The sequence below is a fragment of the Lampetra fluviatilis genome, chromosome 68 (genome assembly GCF_964198595.1).
Source record: "Lampetra fluviatilis chromosome 68, kcLamFluv1.1, whole genome shotgun sequence".
In the NCBI taxonomy this organism is placed as follows: Eukaryota; Metazoa; Chordata; class Hyperoartia; order Petromyzontiformes; family Petromyzontidae; genus Lampetra; species Lampetra fluviatilis.
The window spans coordinates 2,808,949-2,826,556 of record NC_136342.1 but is presented as its reverse complement, the minus strand read 5'-3'; the positions used below and the strand labels follow the sequence as shown (position 1 = coordinate 2,826,556).

Genomic DNA, 17,608 nt, shown 5'->3' with positions numbered 1-17,608 from the left:
TACTCGTACGGTACATTTCATTAAATCGTGTTTTTAAAAAAGTTTTTAAAAATATTACTTATTCAGAAGTGACCACAGAGACCCACAGAGACCCATCCTCATAGAGACCCACAGAGACCCATACTCATAGAGACCCACAGAGACCCATCCACATAGAAACTCACAGAGGCCCATCTTCATAGAAACTCACTAGCCACCGTGATGATGATGAGAGAGAGAGACACGCAAAGTCCAAATATACAGAAGGCGTCGTCAGGGTTGGGATCAACCCCACAACATCCTGTACACCAGGCGAGGTAGTCAACATCTCCTAGCCACCGTGATGATTATGATGAGAGAGAGACACGCAGACTCCAAATATACAGCAGGCATCGTCAGGGTCGGGAACGAACCCACGACCTCCTGTACACCAGGCGAGGTAGTTAACATCTCAAAGCCACCGGGGCGGGCGGGAGAGATGCCACTGTTGTCTTAAATGATGGGGTGAATTGTGGGTAACGCCCACCTCGACTTCCGGTGACCAGTGTGGAAGAGGAGGCTTTAAAAAAAAAAAAGTTGTTCGAACTCTTCTTGAGTGGATATCCCTTATAGCGGCCTCTAGCGGCCACTACACTATACACTACACACTAGTGCTGTACTAGTATACACTATACACTACACTACACACTAGTGCTGTACTAGTATACTACACTATACACTACACTATACACTACACACTAGTGCTGTACTAGTATACTACACTATACACTACACTATACACTACACACTAGTGCTGTACTAGTATACTACACTATACACTAATGCTGTACTAGTATACTACACTACACTATACACTAGTGCTGTACTAGTATATTACACTATACACTACACACTAGTACTGTACTAGTATACTACATTATACACTACACTATACACTACACACTAGTACTGTACTAGTATACTACACTATACACTACACTATACACTACACACTAGTGCTGTACTAGTATACTACACTATACACTACACTATACACTACACACTAGTACTGTATTAGTATACTACACTATACACTACACTATACACTACACACTAGTGCTGTACTAGTATACTACACTATACACTACACTATACACTACACTATACACTACACACTACACACTAGTGCTGTACTAGTATACTACACTATACACTACACTATACACTACACACTAGTGCTGTACTAGTATACTACACTATACACTACACACTAGTGCTGTACTAGCATACTACACTATACACTACACACTAGTACTGTACTAGTATACTACACTATACACTACACTATACACTACACACTAATGCTGTACTAGTATACTACACTATACACTACACACTAGTGCGGTACTAGTATACTACACTATACACTACACTATACACTACACACTAGTGCTGTACTAGTATACTACACTGTACACTACACTATACACTACACTATGCACTACACTACACACTAGTGCTGTACTAGTATACTACACTATACACTACACACTAGTGCTGTACTAGTATACTACACTATACACTACAGTATACACTACACTACACACTACACACTAGTGCTGTACTAGTATACACTATACACTACACACTAGTGCTGTACTAGTATACTACACTATACACTACACACTAGTGCTGTACTAGTATACTACACTATACACTACACTATACACTACACTACACACTACACACTAGTGCTGTACTAGTATACACTATACACTACACTACACACTACACACTAATACTGTACTAGTATACTACACTATACACTACACTATACACTACACACTAGTGCTGTACTAGTATACTACACTATACACTACACTATACACTACACTCTAGTGCTGTATTAGTATACTACACTATACACTACACTTATACACTACACACTAGTGATGTACTAGTATACACTATACACTACACTACACACTACACTATACACTACACTATACACTACACACTAGTGCTGTACTAGTATACACTATACACTACACTACACACTACACACTAATACTGTACTAGTATACTACACTATACACTACACTATACACTACACACTAGTGCTGTACTAGTATACACTATACACTACACTATACACTACACTATACACTACACACTAGTGCTGTACTAGTATACACTATACACTACACTATACACTACACTATACACTACACACTAGTGCTGTACTAGTATACTACACTGTACACTACACTATACACTACACTATGCACTACACTACACACTAGTGCTGTACTAGTATACTACACTATACACTACACACTAGTGCTGTACTAGTATACTACACTATACACTACAGTATACACTACACTACACACTACACACTAGTGCTGTACTAGTATACACTATACACTACACACTAGTGCTGTACTAGTATACTACACTATACACTACACACTAGTGCTGTACTAGTATACTACACTATACACTACACTATACACTACACTACACACTACACACTAGTGCTGTACTAGTATACACTATACACTACACTACACACTAATACTGTACTAGTATACTACACTATACACTACACTATACACTACACACTAGTGCTGTACTGGTAACGAATTGGCCACGCTGTTTACCTGACAACCCCTTACTTGTTAGCTGTGTCGGGGTGGTGGCGGCTTTAACGACACATCATTTATATTTACGCGAAAGCCACCCCCTAACCACGACTAACTAACCAACCACTTTAACAAACATTTCCAGCGTTGTTCGCCGAATAACGGTACGCGTCTCATAACACCACGAGAGGGCGACGTCGCCGCAGTCTCGCGGCTTACCGGGGCCGAGTCGCGCCTTGGCCGGCAGGGACCACTCAGGATAGTCCGGCGCTCGCCCACGAAAGACCGACAAAAGTAGGCCTCAATTTACAAAAAAAAAATTTTTAAACGTAAACAATTTTTTTTTTAGATAATGATGATCGTGGTGATGGTGGTGATGGTTCGTTGTTTTTACCTGCCCACGAAATTCTCAAGGACGGAGCTTTTGCCGGCGCTTTGCGATCCCACCACGGCAATCTGCGGCAAATCCAGGCTGCAATTCTGCCCTATGGCCGTGAACGCGTCCTGCATTCGATTTACGAGAGGAATTAAATCTTCCATTCCCGCGGTTCCCCATGATCAATCGTCGTTGTTTGTTTGTTGTTTTGTTGTTGTTGTTGGAATATTTAAATATTTTTTTTTTACCCTTCGCTTTACAATTACAACACAATTACACGCAACGAAGAAAAAAATCAAATTTAACCCCCCCCCCCCTCGTCAATAACGATGCACTTGTTATTTTGTTGTTGTTGTTATTATTTGCCAGCAATTCCTTTGCCGCTCGGGGCTTTTACACCGACATCACAGCTGCCCGCGCCGCTGCATTGATGTCAATGGTGCTCGCCGCGGTGCTCAATACCAACCACCCACCACCCCTCCACTCGAACCGCGCGGTCGCGAATGGTACGGTCCGAGGTGTATTGATTTAACCGGGGGCGCGCGCGTGGGATGTACCACTACGAATATAAGTTGGGGGGGGGGGTGAGATTTAAAGGTCTGTTTACAATTTTTTTTTGCCTGAATTGAAGGCGCATTGCAGTATTTACGACCAACCCCAAATTAAATAATGGGAACGTCCAGGATTGTTTACTCCAAATCGGTTGTCGAGTGGGACGCACGTTCAACGGAGTGACGATTGTTCCTAATACAATGTTTGTACATTTTTATTATTATTAAAAAACTGAGCCATTGCAGTGTTATTCAAACTACCCCTAATTCATAATGGTACGACCCGCGCCCCGGCGATTCTAATGGGCGTTGCGGGCAAAACCATTTCATTTACAGGGGTAGTGAACATTCATCTCGTTTCAAGACAGAGGCGCATTGCAGCATTTCCAAATACCCCTAAAAATGCGTAATGGTATAATCCGAAATACTACTGGCGATGAGCCGCAAGGGGTAAACACCATTACGTTTAAGGGGTGATTTGTTGATATGGCGTGCGGTGTATTTCAAAGTGGCACAGGAGTCATCTTGAAGGCAATGGTCCAATCCACTGTTTATAGAGATGTGTGCCATTTCAATACACAGAGGATGGTGGTTAATTTAAGATTTGAAGCTTTTGTGACTGCAAGGATTCATATTCTTAGGTTTCTTTCGGTAAAGTCACGTAGGTAAAAAATTAAAATTAATAAAAGTAAAATTAAAATAAAATAAAAAATCACGACGTTTCGGAGGCAACATAAGCTTCCGTCTTCAGGTGGAACCGTCACAGCACGAAAGCTGAAACGTCGTGATTTTTATTTTATTTTTATTTTACTTTGATTAATTTTAATGTTTTACCTACGTGACTTTACCGAAAAAAACCTAAGAATAGGATGGTGGTTATACGGTGTACGCATTTGATTGCGGCTATGAAGTGCCGTAAAAATTTAGCGTACGAAACATCCCTCAATAAACAATTGTTGAACCCATGCGGCCGTTAAGCGGGGATAGGCGTGGAACGGCCCATTGTCACAACGGGGGGGGGGGGGGGGGGTTACGGGCCAAGGTGAACATTTCAATCCGGCAGACGTCACGCCTGTCCACAGGGGCCGTCCATAAATGACGTCACGCGATTTTGGAGGATTTTTGACACCCCCCTCCTCGTCACACGGCGTCATAAAAAAAGTTAGACACCCCCTCAAATATGACATTACAAAGCTCTGCCCCCCCCCCCCAAACCATATTTCCATTTTTAAAATAACACAAACTTCAAATCGCTTTTTAAACTATTGTCATTGTAGTGCGTATTTAATGTGGCGCTGCACTCTGATGTTGTAGGAGTTATAACAATTCTATATTTTCTTGGTTCTTTCGGTAAAGTCACGTAGAATGGAAATAATAAAATAATAATAAAACATAATAAAATAATTCTCACGACGTTTCGGCCACAACGCAAGCAGCCGTCCTCAGGTGAAGAACAGGTCTGTCGAGAAGACAGAGTCTGAATGAGACACCCCAGGCTTGGAGCGTCTATTTAATTTTATTATTTCCATTCTACGTGACTTTACCGAAAGAACCAAGAAGATGAATCCCTGCAGTCACGAAAGCTTTAAATCGAAAAATTATATATTTATTTGAAGTTGCGCATTTTTATGCGACGTCACATTTCTCAAACCCCCCCCCCCCCCTCCGTAGGTGCGTGACGTCATTTATGGACGGCCCCATAACCGTGTGTGGGGGTGGAGGTATTTGCTCCACGTTTTTACCCACAACGTGAGAATTGCCACCGCTGGCCCACGATTTGGCCGTCGAGATGAGCGCAAAGCCCCCGTTGTGCGAGGAAGAGTGACTTTGACTGCAGCACTGCAAGTAGGTTGACGACCCATAATGCGATTGCATTTGCGGCCCATTGGATCGGAAGTGCAATGTGCCCAAGCCAGAGGTCGCAAACGGGTTTTGATTCCTTACCCGTACCCTACCCGACCGCACCAGGGTCGCAAATGGGTACCCGTACCCGCACCCGGCCGGGTACGGGTACCCGTTCCCTACCCGTACCCTACCCGAAATGAGTGACAAACGGTTACTCACCAGTGACTCGCGGCCTACCCGTACCCGTAACCGGCTGCACCAGGGTCGCAAACGGCTACCCGTACCCGGCCGGGTACGGGTAGCCGGGTATCGGGTAGGGTACGGGTTTTGGGTACCCGATTGCGACCTCTGGCCCAGGCATCGCACGCACCGCGAAGAATTCGTGAACTTTGCAGGAGCCTTCTGAAAACCATTTCTCGAGACGGAGGCTTTTTTTCTTTTCCGGGCGAGCGAAGAGCGCATTCTCTCACCATGCGATAATAACCACAAATCTGTCCACAATTATACAACAGCACCATCATCACCATCACTATCACCACACACCCCGCCATCATCACCAGCGGCAACAGAACCATCATGACCAACACCATCACCACCAACAACAGCTCCATCATCACCACTAACACCATCATCGCCACCACCAACATCATCATCGCCATCACCAACACCATCATCATCTCTACCAACACCATCATCATCATCACGACCAACACCATCATCATCTCTACCAACACCATCATCATCATCACCACCAACACCATCATCATCATCATCGCCACCACCAACACCATCATCATCGCCACCACCAACACCATCATCGCCACCACCAACACCATCATCATCACTACCAACACCATCATCACTACCAACACCATCATCATCATCACCACCAACACCATCATCATCATCACTACCAACACCATCATCACTACCAACACCATCATCATCATCACCAACACCATCATCATCATCACCACCACCGTCACCACCAACACCATCACCATCATCACCACCAACACCATCATCACCACCAACACCATCATCATCACGACCAACACCATCATCATCACCACCAACACCATCATCATCATCGCCACCACCAACACCATCATCATCACTACCAACACCATCAGCATCATCACTACCAACACCATCATCATCACCACCAACACCATCATCATCATCGCCACCACCAACACCATCATCATCATCACTACCAACACCATCATCACCACCAACACCATCAGCATCATCACTACCAACACCATCATCACTACCAACACCATCATCATCATCACCACCAAAACCATCATCATCACCACCACCGTCACCACCAACACCATCATCACCACCAACACCATCATCACCACCAACACCATCATCATCACGACCAACACCATCATCATCACCACCAACACCATCATCATCATCGCCACCACCAACACCATCATCATCATCATCACTACCAACACCATCATCACTACCAACACCATCATCATCATCACCACCAACACCATCATCATCATCGCCACCACCAACACCATCATCATCATCACTACCAACACCATCATCACCACCAACACCATCAGCATCATCACTACCAACACCATCATCACTACCAACACCATCATCATCATCACCACCAAAACCATCATCATCACCACCACCGTCACCACCAACACCATCATCACCACCAACACCATCATCACCACCAACACCATCATCATCACGACCAACACCATCATCATCACCACCAACACCATCATCATCATCGCCACCACCAACACCATCATCATCATCATCACTACCAACACCATCATCACTACCAACACCATCATCATCATCATCACCACCAACACCATCATCATCATCGCCACCACCAACACCATCATCATCATCACTACCAACACCATCATCACTACCAACACCATCATCATCATCACCACCAACACCATCATCATCATCATCACCACCACCGTCACCACCAACACCATCACCATCATCACCACCAACACCATCATCACCACCAACACCATCATCATCACGACCAACACCATCATCATCACCACCATCATCATCACCACTAACACCATCATCACCACGTGACTTTACCGAAAGAACCAAAGCGTATGGATTTCTGCAGTTTACGAAAGCTCGAAATCAAGATTTCGATAAATTCTCTAATTAGTCTTGGCCAGTAGGAGCTATTCTTTGGTTCTGTTGGTAAAGTCACGTATGCAGAGAAAGTAATAAATTAAATACTAGCATACGACGTTTCGATTGCAACACAAGCAATCATCATCAGGTATAAATGAAATCGAAACACAAATCTAGTATAGTTAGAAATGTAATGTAATGCAACAGAGAGTCGGATAACATAAGTCAACACCCTACCACCTGGTTGATTACGTTCTTCCTGAAAATGCTACATTTGAGAGAGAGAGAGATCAAACACAGAACCAGAGACATTATAGACAGACATACAAGCAGACAGATATCACAGAGATACATAGAGAGAGACGTACAAAGGCACACAGAGAAACCACGTCTCTGTGTCGAGGCCTGGTTGATTACGTTCTTCCTGAGAATGCTAAATTTGAGAGATAAAACACCGAACCAGAGACATATAGACAGACATATAATTATAAACGGATATCACAGAGATACATAGACGCACAGTAAGAGCTAGTTTTGCACAGAACGGATAAACAACACGACGTTTAAACGCCTGGCCCGACCCGAGGGGGGAGGGGGGGGAAAGAAAAGGAGGTCGTGCCAGTAGATTTGTAATTTTTTAAAGTTTTAATTCGGGCAAAATATACACATTTGTTTTCTCTCTCTCGCTCTCCCACCGTGGCGACGAGTCACATTATTTGGAGCCGAGAGGGGTCCTCACGGCGCGAGTTGCTGTCTGTGTTGGTTTCATTTCCTTTCCAGCCTCCTCCAAAATCCGAGGCGTCGGTGGGTGTGGGGAAGGATGGACCGCGACACAAACCAACGGACAGACGACCATCGCCGCGGACATCCCGTTACTTAATGTTTCTTATAACCGGCGGGTTGGGGAAGAAGTGGGTTTGGTGGGGGGGAGGGGTGTGTGCGGGGGGGGGGGGAAAATAATAAGCGAGAAACTCCCACCCACCACCCCTCCCCCCCCCCCCACCTTGGTATAGCGACTAAATATAATATGGTTTTTTTGTGTGAAAGTTTTTCGTTTAAAATACAAAGTTTTTATTATTTTGTTTAAAACTGAGAACTTAAAATGAAGAAAATTCGATACATTTATGTTGTTGTTGTTGTTGTTGGTGGTGTTGGTGTCTGTTTGTTGTTGTTGTTGCGTCGGTGGATGGGATGATTGGGCAGGTTGTTGGTGGTGGTACAGCGCGGACCTGAGGTTGAGTGGGACACGCGGTCAACATCGGGTGGTACCACAGCAGAGAAGTCGGTCAATCACACAGCGGAAGGGGGTCAGTAAACACACACAGCGGGGTCGGTCAAACACCCGTTCCCCGCTGAACACCACATCGGTGCACCATCCTCCTTCTTGAACTACTCCATTCGAAACGTGGGAGGCCTCCTGAGAAAACCTTCACAAACGTTCAGGCTGGACCCAGGCCTACGATCCAGTGGCTCTATCCGGCAGGCGAGAGATTACTCCCGTCGGCTGGGTCCTGTAGCCACCGCATGCCCAGCCACCGCATGCCCAGCCACCGCATGCCCAGCCACCGCATGCCCAGCCACCGCATGCCCAGCCACCGCATGCCCAGCCACGGCATGCCCAGCCACCGCATGCCCAGCCACCGCATGCCCAGCCACCGCATGCCCAGCCACCGCATGCCCAGCCACCGCATGCCCAGCCACCGCATGCCCAAGCAACTTCTGTTTGGCCGGACAGACGATGGGGGCTTAAACGGGTGCGGCACGGGCTCGAGAAGAGATGGATGTGATATGGTACGGGAGGATGTGGAGCCGAGTGGACTTGCCGATGACCGGTACCGGCGGTGTCAAGATCGGCCTCTGTGGAGAAGGGTCGTGAACGACGCTGCTGCCGCTGCTGCTGGGCAGTTGAAGGCAGCAGTCGCCCTCCAGCAACAGCAGAGGGCAGAGGAGCGACGCTCACAACAACGAGCGGAGCGCCGGGCGGCTAAAACGCAGCGATGTGGCACAGCAGAGGTTTACAGGTGGTGCATCTGCCAATCATCTCAGCCAGTCAACCCATGGCACTAACTGAGTCTGTCCCGTGACATCCTTCCAGCAGAGAACCTTTACCTGTATCCCCCAATTATAATTCCCACACAACCTGCCAAAGATCCCAGCCACGAATTCACGTGTCCTGAAAGTGCACCGAGCCTGGCACGCGTAAAGATGTTGACGTCACTGCCACTTGGTGGCGAATGGCAGCAGCAGTTGTGCACGCGCGCGCGCACGCACGCACGCGAATATTAGAAACTCTTAAGTTTTTTGTCGTAAGTTCGGACGACGTAGCAGGAATTAACGTGTCACTTTGTTTTTTGTTCGGGTTAACGTTTAAAAAAAAAAAATGGACAAAGTGAAAACGACGTGGCGAGATAATATCGCGCGATCTCATCAAAACACGGATGTCGGGCAAGGCATCGACACATCGCAATCGCGGTGGATAAACTCTGCCCAAGTGTTCACAATGATAATCGCAACGCAGGTGTGGGGACAATGAACCACCATAACAACAAATAAACTCGTTCCGTATTCTCCGCTTCATAAGACGCGTTTCACGCCCCCCCCCCCGCCCCCCCCCGCCCCCCCCCTGTATTTCGTCCGAAGATTTTGCTATCGCGCTTTCGGCGGACGTGTTGGATAACGGCCCACTGAAGTGGATAAGATAGAGCTACATCCGAGATCACGACGTAAATTGACGCTCGGGCGGTACCAATAGAGCAGCAGCACTTTCCCAGACGTACAAGCGTAACGTCCGTCGCGTGATTTAACCGAGCTAAATGTAGCCAGGGTTATTTTTTTTTCTCTGGGTGTGCAGTCATTGGTGAGCGGCCTGGGACCATCAACTCACGACACTTGAGAACACGGTTTAATCACAAGTCAGTCGGTGCGAGTCTACGGCTCTCCGTGCGAGTCTATGGATCTCCGTGCGAGTCTACGGATCTCCGTGTGCGAGTCTACGGATCTCCGTGTGCGAGTCTGTGGATCTCCGTGCGAGTCTACGGGCCTCCGTGCGAGTCTGTGGCTCTCCGTGCGAGTCAATGGATCTCCGTGCGAGTCCATGGGTACCTGAGGAAGGAGGGAAGGATGGGCCAGGGAGAAGAGCTGGGACCCACCCCCCCGCCCGTCCTGAGCGAGGAGTGGAAAACTAGACACACCCGATACCCGGCCGGGTATCGGGTAGGGTACGGGTATCGGGTACCCGATTGCGACCTCTGGGATGAAGCCACGTTGCAGGCGCGGGTGGGTTGATTCTAGGAACTTGAATTGTGAGAAGAGACAAGACGTTGGGAAATGAGTGACAAACGGTGACTCACCAGTGACTCACGGCCTACCCGTACCCGGCCGCACCAGGGTCGCAAACGGGTACCCGTACCCGGCCGAGTACGGGTAGCCGGGTATCGGGTATCGGGTACCCGGTTGCGACCTCTGGTTCGTTCCCAGTGCAAGGGGGAAGAGTAGGCAAAAGGGAGCGCGGGGAAACGGTGGCGCTAGTCCAGACCTGTGGAGGCCGACAGCCCCCGGGCGTGGGGAGGAGGGGGGGCACAAGATTGGGGTTGGACCTGGGTGCGTCTTATAAATCCGGAGAATAGCAAACGGCAATTTTTACGCCCCGAAGCGACGCCCGTCAACTCGTCGCGGCGAAACCCGACGAAAGACCCTTTTGCGCGATCGTTTAAAAAAAAAAAGCACGTCTTTTATTTTTTTGTCGACGTAGTTTGGGGGGGGGGGGGGGGTGACACCCAAGACAGGACGTGGTTAAAATAATGCGTCAAAAAAATAAAAACCCCGAAAAATTCTGCGCTAAAACGGTTCCCCCTCCCGTTAAAACGTAGGCCGTGCGTATACTGTACACACCCTGCGTACGCATTCACGCACACTGTACACACGGGTCATGCAAACTCACTCCCTGACCATTTTCCAACCATCACATTTGCTTGCTTGCATCATGTTCCCAGGTTCATTTACATTTGCAAATTGCACGGGGGAGACGGGGGAGAGGGGAAGAGTGAGTTATGAAGGTCAAATGCAAGTGTGAGGTGGTGGTGCTTTTACGGTCGTGTGCGCATTGATGCGACTCCAACGAGTTCCTGGTGCGGTGCGGTGCTTGGTAGTGAAACATCGAGACGGCAGGCGACCGGTCCACCCGCCCAGCCTTGAGTGCCGTGCCTTAGGCCGACAGAGGCGCTGCTGTTGCTGCTGCTGCTGTTGCTGCTGTTGCTGCTGTTCGCAAACAGCGGCGTTTTGCCCCCCCCGCCTAGTCCCGTTCGAAAGGCTGCCACGGAGCGATCCCTCGTCTTCGATGCGCGCAGTCGGGTAGCGAAAATCGGGCCGCGTGTGCGAGTGCGTTCATATATACGTGTATAGACGTGCGCGTGTACGAGAGAGAGTACGTATAAAACAGTATTTAAGTGTGAGGGACGACGCGACCCATTGAAAGACGTCGCAGACGCAAAGCCGGGGACCCCCCCCCACCCCCCTCCATGTTAATCTGGAGCTTGCGTTGGTGACCAGATGAGGTGAAATAAAAACTTTTTTTTCCACCCCTCCCAAATAAAACTTCCAATTCGCTACCGCAGGCCGCCACGTACCCGCCCCCAACTCTCCCGCCTCCGGTGACATCACCGTGATGATGACGTCACAAAGGGAGGCGGGGCACGCCGTCCACACGTCACAATGGGCGGCAACCACGTGCGTTTCTCTCGCTCTCACACGCCACCTGCTGGCGGGCTCAAGGGCCTCCATCCCGCGCTGCACCAGAGGACGCGCCCTGGGGGAATCCGCACGGGATCTTTGAGGCGGCAAGGGGTGTACAACTTCGGCCGACTCTTTCTAACTCCCCCCCCCGCCCCCCCGCCTGACCTTTTGAAGACGTGGGGGACAAGGCCCCGTAGCTTAACCCCCCACAATACGTGCTCCCGCCAAAGCGACTCTTGGGTACGCCCTGCCCTGCTGCTGCTGCTGGGTGGACAGAGGTGGCGGTGAGAGAGGAGATTTGAGAAACCTGCACCGCCCCCCCTCCCCCCCCCCCGTTGTTTCAACTGCCGCGCTGCCGGGAGATGGAATCAAACCGGGAGATGGAATCAAACCGGGAGACGGAATCAAACCCGGAGCGACGGAATCAAACCCGGGGCGACGGCCCTCCCGGATTGGCTAGCCCGGCGGCGTTGTGGTGCGCGGGGAACACGGACGGCGAGCGAAGCAGCGATCGTGCAAAGATGTTAGCCAATCAAAAAGAAGGGGGCGGAGGGGGAGCGTTTGACACAACGCCCTACTAACCAATGGGATTACTCGATCCGCGCATCGCTCGCCGACGAAGCGACGCTCTTAACGCGGCCGTCGAATCGACCGCGAGCACAACCCATACAAGAGACCCCCCCCCACCCCCCCCCCCCCCCCCCTACGATTCGCAAGATCGTTACACGGGCAGAGAGACGACGCCCCCTTGCCGGGCAACGTGGGCGCCTATAATTTGCGTCCAGGACGATCCGCCGATTTCGTCGGACGTCCGATTTCATCGCATTGCAGCGCTCAACAACCCCCCGACACGGACCGCTGTGGCGGTGGCAGCAACAGCGGTGCACTGTGGGAGAACGGACGTAGCGGACGTGGCATGAGAGAGGGAGCGACATGAGGGGGTGGGTGGGTGTTGGACATTGTAAGTCACCGCCAATCGCTCTGCACCTTGTCGCTAGGCGACGGGGGGGACCATCCCGGCAATATCTATACTTTAATATTCATTTATATTTACAGGAGAGCTTTTTAAAACTGCCGCCGTGTGGCGGGGGAGGAGGAGGGGTCCGAAGCGCTGGGGGGGGGGGGGTGGGGGCACGGAGCGTCTGCCCCCCCCCTCACCACACCCCGATTCGCCATAACCTACGGCGACGAGACGGCGGATAGCGAAACGCAGAGGTAGGCGACGGGCACCGACAGAGGGACGTGTGCGCGTCCCACCACCCCCCCCACCCCCCCCCCAACCCACTTTGCAGGTGGGTCGCGTCGTCCCCCATCGTTCACGATTTGCGTCGCAATAAGTAAAAGCAGCTTGAGATCTTTCTTTAAAGATTTCCGAGCAATTAGGTTTCTGTGTCGGGGGATGGATGGGTGGGGTGGGTGGGTGCAGAATTAAAGCGTGGGGGGTGCAAAGGGGGTGTCGGACGGGTGCGATGGGAGGGGGGTCCTTGGTCCATCTCTCGTCGAGAGAGTTCGACGCTGACGGTGCGACGGAAGGTGGTTTTAAGTGCAGTTTAACGCCTCTGCGAGATGCGCAAAATACGTTTAAAATATGGGGAGGTGGGCAGATGGACGGACAATTGGGAAAGTGCTGCCCCCCCCTCCCCCCCGCCCCCAAAACGTGGATTACAGGTTGCGCACACGAAGCGGGATCGCTCGGAAGTAGTTCAGCGCTGTCCATTTGGGTAGCCGTTCCCCAACACGCGAAGAATTGGCACATCTCTTACGCGAGTCCAGATTTGAAGCCGGACGGTGCAATCAATCGGGATTTCAGGAAGAAGGACATGGGGGGGGGGGGGGGAAGGGAAGAATTTTTGAGAAATGAGAAGAAAAATACTGAGCGTGCGTTTTGGGAGGAAAATCCGCAGTCGTGGAGAATAAATAAAGATGCACGGGCAAAATTTGTGGGACGAAAAAACGAATTTCGTTCAGAAAACTTCCTCGAGGGATGTCCTGATGAAGCCTCCTTGGGGGAGGGAGGTAGGGAGGTAGGTAGGGAGGTAGGTAGGGAGGTAGGAAGGTAGGTAGGAAGGTAGGGAGGGAGGTACGGAGATAGGTAGGTAGGGAGATCCCCAGAATCGCTCCAGTCGGGGAAGTAAATCATTGGGACATCGGTCGTGATGACGATAAACCTTCACAGAGAACCGTTGTAGAGAAACCACGTGGTTTGATCACGGCCAATCGCCGCACTCCGTCAGACCAAGGACCCCCCCTCTCGTCGACAGCCCGCGCGAGCCTGCGTGATGTTTGTGTGTTGTGTGCGGTGGTGGTGGTGGTGGTGACGGGAGGAGGTGGGTGGGTTGGTGGGGATGGTTGAAGGAAAACGGAGGAGATGTGGCGCTAGGTGCTAGATCACGTCCACCTCTTTCACCTCCTCATCGGCAATCAAAACGTCCTCAGCCAAGGGCAACTTCATGATGGTTCTGAACACTGCCTCCTCAAGGTTTTGTTTCTCTGGTCCAAGCCTCCGTTCACCACTCGCCTCCCCCTCCCCCCCCCATCCACCCGGTCCCTCGCCCGGCTACCCGCGGTGCCCAGGAGATGCCATCAGGAGGTCGTGGGTTCGATCCCGACCCCGACGATGCCTGCTGCTGTATATTTGGAGTTTGCGGTGTCTCTCTCTCTCTCATCATCATCATCATCACGGTGACTATGAGATGTTAACTACCTCGCCTGGTATACAGGAGGTCCGTGGGTTCGATCCCGACCCTGACGATGCCTGCTGCTGTATATTTGAAGTTTGCGGTGTCTCTCTCTCTCTCTCATCATCATCACGGTGGCTATGAGATGTTAACTACCTCGCCTGGTATACAGGAGGTCCGTGGGTTCGATCCCGACCCTGACGATGCCTGCTGCTGTATATTTGGAGTGTGCAGTGTCTCTCTCTCTCTCATCATCATCACGGTGGCTAGGAGATGTTAACTACCTCGCCTGGTATACAGGAGGTCGTGGGTTCGATCCCGACCCTGACGATGCCTGCTGCTGTATATTTGAAGTTTGCGGTGTCTCTCTCTCTCTCATCATCATCACGGTGACTATGAGATGTTAACTACCTCGCCTGGTATACAGGAGGTCCGTGGGTTCGATCCCGACCCTGACGATGCCTGCTGCTGTATATTTGGAGTGTGCAGTGTCTCTCTCTCTCTCTCATCATCATCATCACGGTGGCTAGGAGATGTTAACTACCTTGCCTGGTATGCAGGAGGTCGTGGTATGGTCGCGTCGATTATCCTCAAGACTCCTCCAGTGTTTTCCCTCCACGTGCAATTCGTGAGCCAGTTTCCTTTTCATCTCTGCCCTTATCAAGTCATCCTTCCACGTGCGGACCTTTGTCTTAATTCTAAGTTGATCACTCTTCAGGTACAGGTTAGATGCAGCATCCTTCTGCAGCGGTACATTTCGAGCGCCAATATCTGATCTGGTCAGAATGGAGGATTACACCTAAGGCCCGTTTGAGTTGCGTAGCTCTTTATCGCGAGGCGATAAGCTTGACGAAGCGGCTTATCATCACGTGGAAATTTACAGCAGCCAAACGCTCCGAACGCACGTCCATTCTAAAATGTGGAAGGGAAAAACCGGAGGACCCGGGACAAAACAATCCACGCGACCATTGGGGGAGGAGAGAGAGAGAGAGACGCCAACGCCAAATATACAGCAGCAGACGTCAGGGTCGGGATCGCTACCCGCGACCTCCTGTATACCGGGCGAGGTAGTCAACGTCTCGTAGCCACCGTGATGATGATGATGAGAGAGAGAGAGACGCAAACTCCAAATATACAGCAGCAGCAGGCGTCAGGGTCGGGATCGCTACCCGCGACCTCCTGTATACCGGGCGAGGTAGTTCACGTCTCCTAGCCACCGTGATGATGATGATGAGAGAGAGAGACGCCAACTCCAAATATACAGCAGCAGGCGTCAGGGTCGGGATCGCTACCCGCGACCTCCTGTATACCGGGCGAGGTAGTCAACGTCTCGTAGCCACCGCAGCAGTCAACGAAAGTAGCGAGGATGAAGAGTAGTGGGCGAGGGGCGGGCACCGAGAGAGACTCCACAACACATCCCGAATCTCGAAGATTAACTCTCGGTCGTGGAACGGACCGAGAGAAACCTCCTCCGTCTCCACCACGGTTCGCTCCACCGAAAACTACCCCCCCCACCCGCCCCGCCCCCCGCTGACTCATCCTTCTCTTTCAAAACCTCTTGCACCACCAACTCAACCACCACCAACTCAACCACCACCAACTCAACCACCACCAACCACCAAGGCAACAACCTCCTTCATCTCACACCACCACCACCAAGTCCCACACCTCCTCCCGTGAACGCCGCCATATGCACACATCCACCACCACCTTTCCTCTTCTGTCGCCACCCCTTCACCTCGACCCACCACCATCACCACCATCACCACCATCACCACCTCCACCTCCTCCGTGGCTCAGGTGAGCTGGTGAGGAGCTTCGAGCATCTCCATGAGGAAGGTGTCGATGGGCGTGTCTCCGATGAGCTTGAAGAAGAAGAGGTGCTCCAGGCACTTGAGGCCAATGGAGCGCAGAGCCGGCAGCCGCAGCAGCAGCTTCGCAAACCTGCAACACACACGCACACGTTCACACGTGTGTGTACAGACACACACACACGTGTGTATACACAGACACACACGCACACGTGTGTGTGTGTATACACAGACACGCACGCACACACGTGTGTATACACAGACACGCACGCACACACGTGTGTATACACAGACACGCACGCACACGTGTGTATACACAGACACACACACATTTACATGTGTGTATACAGACAGACACACACGCACACACGTGTGTGTGTGTATACACAGACACGCACGCACACACGTGTGTATACACAGACACGCACTCGCACTCGTGTGTACAGACAAACACACTCACACTCGTGTGTACAGACAAACACACACACATTTACACGTGTATACAGACAGACACACACACACGTGTGTACAGAAACACTCACAAGTGTGTATACACACACACACACACGCGTATACACAGACACGCACACACACACGTGTGTATACACAGACACACACACCCACACGTGCACACACACACAAACACAAACACGTGCAGTGTGTCGTAAACATCGCCACTGGTGAGACAACGGGAGTCGGGTAAGGTGCTGCTGGCCACGCTACATCGCGTGACGCCTTCAGCTGCGCTTCTGTGGCCGTCTGGAACGCTCTTCCTTTGCAACATTAGGAATCCGCTGGGAGCTACGCTGCACTTTTAAATCATCGTCGAGAATGACAAACTCATTTCTTTCCAACG

General features: G+C 50.5%; 2 protein-coding genes across 3 annotated transcripts in view; both read right to left on the bottom strand.

Annotated features, from left to right (window-relative positions):
• LOC144952605 (dynamin-1-like) overlaps window positions 1-3,467 on the bottom strand; it is a 53,193-nt gene extending 49,726 nt beyond the window's left edge. The window contains 1 exon segment of the mRNA XM_078883095.1: window positions 2,998-3,467. Within this exon segment, the coding sequence (XP_078739221.1) occupies window positions 2,998-3,143 (146 nt within the window). The 5' untranslated portion in view covers window positions 3,144-3,467.
• A 7,816-nt stretch (window positions 3,468-11,283) lies between these two features.
• LOC144952475 (retinoic acid receptor RXR-alpha-B-like) overlaps window positions 11,284-17,608 on the bottom strand; it is a 40,252-nt gene continuing 33,927 nt past the window's right edge. For both annotated transcript variants that reach the window (XM_078882890.1, XM_078882891.1), the window contains exon 10: window positions 11,284-16,885. In XM_078882890.1, the coding sequence (XP_078739016.1) occupies window positions 16,738-16,885 (148 nt within the window). In that variant the 3' untranslated portion in view covers window positions 11,284-16,737. The remainder of the gene's footprint in view (window positions 16,886-17,608) is intronic.